The sequence below is a fragment of the Branchiostoma floridae genome, chromosome 13, assembly GCF_000003815.2.
Source record: "Branchiostoma floridae strain S238N-H82 chromosome 13, Bfl_VNyyK, whole genome shotgun sequence".
NCBI classification, from domain to species: Eukaryota; Metazoa; Chordata; class Leptocardii; order Amphioxiformes; family Branchiostomatidae; genus Branchiostoma; species Branchiostoma floridae.
The window spans coordinates 21,217,446-21,225,729 of NC_049991.1; the positions used below are offsets into that span (position 1 = coordinate 21,217,446).

At 43.8% G+C, this 8,284-nt stretch overlaps 1 protein-coding gene across 1 annotated transcript in view; it reads left to right on the forward strand.

Annotated features, from left to right (window-relative positions):
• LOC118429176 (tektin-3-like) overlaps positions 1-8,284 on the forward strand; it is a gene marked incomplete in the record, with an annotated part of 19,528 nt that overhangs the window by 9,042 nt on the left and 2,202 nt on the right. Inside the window, 6 exon segments of the mRNA XM_035839620.1 lie at positions 6-104; positions 845-955; positions 1,590-1,724; positions 3,354-3,424; positions 6,843-6,986; positions 7,676-7,894. Coding sequence (XP_035695513.1) covers positions 6-104; positions 845-955; positions 1,590-1,724; positions 3,354-3,424; positions 6,843-6,986; positions 7,676-7,894 — 779 coding nt within the window.

Genomic DNA, 8,284 nt, shown 5'->3' on the forward strand with positions numbered 1-8,284 from the left:
GCGACTACAAGCAGAGTGACTCCACCCGTAACAGCGCCGAGAGGCTGCGCATGGACACGGCACGGATGGTGCATGATGAGGATCAAAGGACCAACCGCACTCAGGTGGGGACACGTGTGCTGATGGGGCAGGGGGTAGTGTGTTTGTGGGGGTAGGGGGTAGGAGGGGTTAGAGTGTGGGGAGGGAGGCTGCGCATGGATATGTCACGAAAGGTGCATGATGATGATCAGAGGACTAACCGCACTCAGGTTAGGAAATGTGTTAAAGTTGAGCTAAGGATAGAATCGTCGGAAGTATGTTATGTTGGAACGTTAGGGGCAAGTGTGTTGCTAATTGTATATCATTAGGGGTTGAATGCACGAAATAGGGCATAAACAATTGTGTGATGATGATATCATGAATATTCTGAAGTTGAATTATTACATAACTAGGAGGAGCTTCAAGTCCCGTTTACATCCTATTTTAGCCTTTCACTCAACGTCTTTTTTTACTTTGATTGTTTGTTTTTACTTTCGATATTATTTATGTCCTGTATATATACGTATACGACGTACAGTGTGGCGTTTATTCAATTTCGTATTTTTGTTACTGCCAGCATAGAGGAGTTATATGAAATAAAATAACATAGCACGTGTTAATTAGTTTTCTTATTTTTTAATCTTGATAATTATCTTAACATCATTTAGTACCTCTTTATCATTTCATTAACAAATTTTCCCTTCATTTCCTAGTTCTCTAACCGCGCAGCAAAGCCACAAAACCATACTAAAGCGCAGAGCAGCAACAAACCATGCACACCATACTAACCGCACCACACGTTCTTCCCTCTCCTTCTGCTTTACAGGAAGTGTCCTCCAAGGCGATGGGCGAGCGCGTCTCAGACATTCACTTCTGGAAGAACGAGCTCAACCACGAGATCGAGCAGCAGGTTGCGGAGACCAACAGTCTTGTGGAGGTGGGTGTGTCTTTAAGTAGTTGTAACGATGTGGTCAATGTCTTAAACCACAGGAGGTGTCTTCCAAGGCGATGGGCGAGCGCGTCTCAGACATCCACTTCTGGAAGAGGGAGCTGAATCACGAGATCGAGGCGCAAGTCGCCGAGACTAACAACCTGGTGGAGGTACAAATATGGGCATTTATACTCACGTGACTGTGACGTCATGCAGCTATGGCGGCCATGTTGGTGGTTTAAAACGGAAACTGAGCCGTGTGCAAAATATATTAGAATTGCCAGTTTAATCTACCTCAGCATTTCGTTAAAAACTCAGTATGTATTATACACTTTTGAACCTTTTGTAGGGCCATTATACGTTTAGTTGAAATCTTGCTATCTTGAACGATTCGGGAGTCAAGGACGAAGCTTGTCGTATATAATGTGTAATTATATGTAGTACTGGGTTGGACTTGGAAAATTCTAAATACACGAATACACTGCAAAAAGAACACCTCTGTAGACATCCATAAATCTTTAATCGACCTCTTTCTAAGTATTACTCTTTCAATTGGAAATTTTGATTGTTACCGCAGGATTCTCTTATCTTATTTTTTTTTTAGTTCTCTAACCTAAACTCGGTCCTTTCCTTCCCGCAGGTGAAGAAGCGCCTGGAGCGCGCCCTAGCGGAGACGGAGTCGCCACTGCAGGTGGCTCAGGAGTGTCTGTACCACCGCGAGAAGCGGCAGGGCATCGACCTGGTGCACGATGGAGTGGAGAGGGAACTGCTACAGGTGGGTACAGCTCTGTGTGTGGCCCCTAGCGGCTTGTTATGTTACTGTACCCCTAGCGGCTTGTTATGGTACTGTACCCCTAGCGGCTTGTTACGGTACTGCAGCAAAACTTACGGTTTTAGATCTTTATGTCTGAGGGAACTACTGACCGTGGGTACAACGTGTTTGTTTTCGTCGTCAGATGGTTATGTATTGGGCAGCGTCCGCGTTTGTCCGTGTGTCTATCGTTCCACGCGATACCTCAAAAATGATTATGGGCCCTAGCAGTTTGTTATGAAACTGCAGTGGAAAATCCAGTTTTGAATCTATAGGTCTAAAGATGAAGACCACCATGTCAAACACAGATTTGACAATTCGCTCCACGAATCTCACAGACAAATGATGAATTTTCAAACAATTTGTCAGGATTGTTGTTTTCTGAATCATGCTTTCGCATTTTGTATCGTATTCCAAACATGAAATCAAGGATAGCTCAAATCCACTTTGGTCGTTGTATCGCCGCTCAGCTATCGCCGTCTATCTTAACAACCACTCCAAACTGAATGGCGCCCCCCTCGAAGTGGTATCCACAAACACAAACCTAAACAGTCAAACTTGGTCGCCATGTTTGACTTTGGCGGTTGCTGGTTTTTCAGCGTCATCAAAAAGCAGTATTGAACCCTTCGTCTCCCATCTGTGACACAAGACTAGAAAATAAACAGTAATAAACCGCCCCGCCTATTCACGTCGCTGTGAAGGTAACCTACAGTACGTGTCTGCTGAGGGGGGTGGGGGGTCGCCGTGTTTGGTAGGAAAACAGTCCAACAAAGACGAACCAACAAACCTTTGTGTTCTTAACAAACAGACTTATCAGGAATGTCACGTTCCTAACTTTGACCCAAGGCGTGGGTACATGATTAAGTTGAACTTGAATGGTGATTCATGGGGCAAGGGGCGTCTGAGGTAATAGCTATGATTATTTATGAGTCACTTGTGTTTAATGCCTCTTGTGAGGTTGATTTATTCTGGATTAATTTGTCTTAATTTAAAGGGTTCCAAATTACATCCAATTCAAACCCCGCCAAAACGTTTGACCATGTCTCTCAGTAGCCGTGTGTGCTTTTGGCTTGATTTAGACGATTTTGATGTGCGTTTGCTAAATTTTCTAGTCGATGTTAGAACAGGAATCGTGAAACTTTTGAAAGTACAGAAAAAAAAGGCTAAAAAGAGTTCAAGAGCGCAGTACAGCAGCTTCATGTACAGCCGACAGCCCAGCAGGTGAGTTTTGGACTGGGATAAAGCATAGAGAACACCACCCATCTGCTTGGATATTAGGCAAACCATTTACTGTAAAACCCGTTCCGTGTAAGGGCTGTCCAGTGGACCGTTCCCTCAGCGGGTGGTGCATACATGCTCAGGAGTAACTTAAGTCAGCGGGAGGGGGTTCTTAAAGATGGATAAAACACTTCAGGAATGGCACGGTCTGTGGGTTCTCATGACGTCATCTCCAAGTAGATGTTTGGAAGGGAAGTCGTTTTCTGTTAGGTCGGATTTTGTGATGTTGTGCGCGTTTGAAAGCTTTGGCCAATCTGCTCAAAAATTTTTTTAAAAGGACAATTTTCATTGAATTGTTTGTCTTGTGTCTTACAGGAAGTGGACGTCATCAAGTCTTGCCAGGAGCGCATGCGCAGAGCTATCGAGAAGGCGAATGCCCAGCTTGCGTAAGTAATAACGTCATCGTGACGTAATTCCCTTGTTTATCATTAAGTGACAGAGCAACATGATGTTCTGATCGGTGATAGTAAGTAAGCCACTGAAGACTCTAGCACTGGTAGTTAGTTATGTTTCAATGGTAGCGTTAGTATGTGGTACAATGCTTGTAATCTCCAAGCAGATCCTGCGTTGCCATATGATAGTATCAAAGCTGGCCAAGGAGTATACACCTTTCTCACGCGGCGGCCATGATAGATCGAAGAAGAGGTCAATGAGGCAAACAGACAAAACTTATTTCTAAAATCAGGTCCCATTTAGTTTTCCCCCAAACCACACAAATTTTCATGATATAAGATAGAATAATAAATATTACAAGAAGTGTTATGCACCGAAAGATGTAGCAATTTAGAGTAGTGTAGACTGACCCCATAGTCCCTTAAGAGATGCAAAATAAAAACATAATAATGCAAATTTTTAACGAATTTGCAGCCATTCACTTATTGGTCGATTTCCCAATTGGCAGGCTACCATTGGTCGAACTGCTAATTATGATGGACAGCCTTTTGTTTGCCACATTGAACTCGTTTTAGATCTATCATGGCCGCCGCGTGAGAAAGGTGTATAGCCTGTTAAAGGGAATTAAACGGACATATACACTCCTAGGTCGGCTGCACTCCTTTGACAGCTTTTGATGCTATCTTGTGCAACCGTAGGATCTGCTTGGAGATTGCAAAGCTTGTCCTGTGGTTGGGTTGTTGTTGTTTATTGTTTATTAAGAATCCTTTAGCCCTTACGGGCTAATCTTCCAAGGTTCAATCAACATGAATACATACATTTTAAAAAAATACAACAATAAAAAAAATAACAAGGGTAATTTTTGTAAATAGCCACACCATCAAGGTAAACACACAAACTCTACAGTCCCGTCAACAGCTTCTTACAGCTGCTGTCAGGGAACCGACTCAGTCCAAGACTCCAACGCGTAACTGGAGGGGAACTCCTTTTAATCTGATTCCTAAACCTACGTACAACAATGACTAGAACTATGAGTGCATCTGAGATCACAACTGTCTTCCAGGGAGTCTCCGTCTCAACTAGCCCCTGACCTACTTACGACTCTATCTTTAGAAACCTATGGGCCGCCTCAAATCATTCTAGATGACCCCGTCACAGCTGCACTCACCGCTCTCGACACGAAAACCGTAAATATGTCAACATAAACCCCGAAACAGAAGGACCTCTGTGTTAGTGAGAGTGTAATATGTGATAAGAAAGTTGTTTTAGGTAGACGTTCTGATCTGTTTCACCAAACGATCGATATGTTTAGTCTTACGGCATTCCGATATCCAAGCTGAGGTTCTTGTCTGTAAAAACAAAGGCAGGAGAAAGACTTAAGCGTCCTAGAAACATCTTCACGGCAAAGGGCAGATTTACTCAACTGATCCCAGACCTTTACAGATGTATAAACTATAGGGTTAGGTCGTGGGGAGGTAGGAAAAACAAACTCCCCGCACGAGAACAAACGTAATGATGTTGCAACAACTCTCTGAGCCAAGTTGAGGTCGAAGGTCATGGTCGTATCCTAGCAACGCGACGCCGTGAAACATTAGCCAAACATGGTCGCGACCAAACAAATATGTTCAATCTATTAATCTTAATATATCGTTCCAAGAGTGGAAATGAATTGGACGATTCACAGCGAGGCAGGAAGTGGTTGAAGTTACGAGGTGAACCTGTGATTGTTTGTCCCGTTTCGGGTGACCTGACAGAGAAAATGTCGGCTGTAAGGGGAACCGATCTCGTGTAACTGTTAGAAGGTCACACTTGACACTTGAGTAACCAAGATGGCGCCCAAGGTTCCTTTCGCGCGCGGTAACTACAACAGACGTAGTTGCCATGGGGACGGATGTAGGGGAGGGGGCGGATGTGTGTGTGAGGCCCAACGGCAACGATTTGCCTTGTAAAGAACATTATGTTTTTGTTTTGGATTGAGAAGTAAACGTTGAGGCTTACAAGAAACCACCATGAGGAAACAAAAGGACAGGTTTACTCAAAGGCCCAACGATCTGAAATGAGCTGGAGGGGATATAACAGTACCGAGGGGCTTCCCTATAAGCTATTTCCGATAATTCTAACAAATTTTTCTTAGAGATACACGAATTGGTACATTAGGCACATGAATTCTATATCGCGAAATTATCATAGTAATAATAACTTATAAACAATACAATAACTGTTGTATTGCATCATAACATACATAAAAACACCCAGTATTCATACTCGTCCTCCCAGAAAAACACATAGCTCCAGCCTTGCATCATCATGACTATAATAGACTCATCATTACCGCCAATATAATCATCATTACACAAATAGATGTCTAACCGTCAGGAAATGACGTTGGCTTGCTGACACACCTGTCCGACTCACCTGTGTACACCTGTGTGGACAGGTGAGGTGTACCTGCTGACAGGTAGCGTCACCACCACGCCCTGCACACACACGGCACTTCAGACAGGTGTGTTCCCACTACATACACACGTCAGGCTTGGGACCTTAAATAAACTGTTACCACTGTTAGTAAATGTCACGAGTTGGGTCGGGGGGTTGGGGTTTAAGAAGTACAGACATCCCCGCTGAAATCTTACACAAAGTTTAATATTTGGTAAAGACGTCATCTTCCGCATACTTCATTGACTGAAAAGACGACTGCCATAGATATGTCTACACGCTATAAGGTTTAGATAGTGTAATATGATATCTTACTTTTAAAAACCACAGAACTTACGTCACCTGTTGCCAACAGGAGTAATCGTACGGGACTTTATATGTTAACCCCTCCTCCCCCCAAAAGAGGCAGCCAGCGATTTCATAATTTACTAGTTAAGTGGACCCAAATGTCAATTTGGCAAATGATTGACAGATTTCACCTTTCTGATTGACAGATAATCACGGTAATGGTTGCCACGTCCTTAACCATTCCCCGTAATTATGGCAATTTTTGCTAATCAGGGTCGCTGATTGACGGGTTAATGAGCTACGGCAATGAGCGTCCTTGGTTGCCTTGGTGACGGTCAACACAGAAACGCCATAAAGTAAATTGTGGCAACGTTCGTAAAGTCGCCACAACGTTGTGGTTGCTAAGCACAGTTTGTATTAAACTGCCCCCTAGCGGCCTACAAAACTATTGCAGTAGTAATTAATCCGCTCCTCTAGTTCACCTTTTTTCTTTTTTTCATGTGTATTTTTCGAATGGTAGAGTCATAATAAGACACACCAGAAGTCACTAACACAGCGAAGGCAAACCAACAACCAAAATATGAAGACTACAAGATGAAGGAATGTTGTGGCTTTAGGTAGATGCAGGACCAACACTAGTTGCAAGGGGTCGCTCTTGAGTAACCGTTGAACTTCTCTTCCCATTAGAAACAACCGCGCCGCGCAGCACGAGCTGGAACGTGACGTCAGCGACAAGCACGTGGCTCACCGCATCGACGACTACTGCCACCAGCTCAGGAACACCTCCGAGGGCATCGCCTACCACAGGGGCGTGGAGAAGGTGGACGCCACGTAAGTACCGCGCAATAGCGCCGCCTGCCGAGCGGCATTTGCTCGACAGCCTGCTGCTGTCTCTCCTCTCTCAGCCTGGTTGTCCTTCCCGTCTGAGTTTCTGTCCTGTCCTCACTTTTCAGCCAATACTAGTATACGATATCTATACTTTCAACATTCCTTTCTATTGTTTTATTGGTTCTTTCCCTTTTATTTCCTTCAATGTTTCATTATGTCATTATTCATTATTGCTTTCTACCCTACATTCCATCCTTTCTTTTCATAATCTGTCCGTATGATCTTGCCATCCTTCCTTCTTCCTTCCTTCCAGTTCTTAGTTTCTTCTTTCCTTTCATACTGTTTCTTCAATCCTTACTCTTTCGCTCCTTTCATTCTCCTTTTGTCCTTTTGCTTCTGAAGTGTACAACAAAGTATACACACAAAGTATAACAAAGAATACACACACGTCCAAAAGCCTTGTTAATTATGTGTGTGAAACTAAGCTAACAAACACAACCACCCCCCACCCCCTCCCCCACACTACAGCGTGACTGTGCTTAAGCTAACACTTCCTCCTCTCTATAGTGTGACAGTGCCCAAGACCAAGGCTGGTTCTTTTACTTCTGAACAATAACAAAGAATACAAACAACTCCCAAAGTTCTTACGTGTGTTACACTATAAGCTAACACTGCTCCCTCCTCCCCTACAGCGTGACCGTGCCCGAGACCTGGGCCAAGTTCAGCGACAACAACATCCTGCGGTCCCAGTCCGAGCGCGCCGCCTCCGCCAAGCTGCGCGCCGACATCGAGGCGCTCCTGAACCAGTGCTCCAACGAGATGTGGTCTCACTTCAACAACGTCAACGTCGGCTTCTCCAACCGCATCTCCGAGACCATGGACGCCAAGAACAAGCTGCAGCAGCACCTCGCTAAGGTAGGGGGATAGTCATGCGTTTTCTGTCTCATTCAGTTGACGGGTGTCTTTAGACGTATCGAAATATATTCATAGAAAGCACGGTTGAATTGAAATGTTTCTTCTCTAACTGTAGTCTCTCATTATCCGTTGAAATTGGACGGCAATAAATTTTGTAGATACAGCAGCAAAATCTACATTATCGTAACTGTTACTTTGATGTTCATCAATAGAAAATCGTATTCAAATTGATAACCTGTTACTAATATTCTTCCTTCCTCTCCTCCCATTTTCAAATCGATACCAATCTTCTTACTTCTTCTTCTTCATAACAATTGTTACTTGAAAATTGATCAACAAAAATGAGTCTTGTTCAATCAGAGACCCTTGTATACTGTTACTTACCT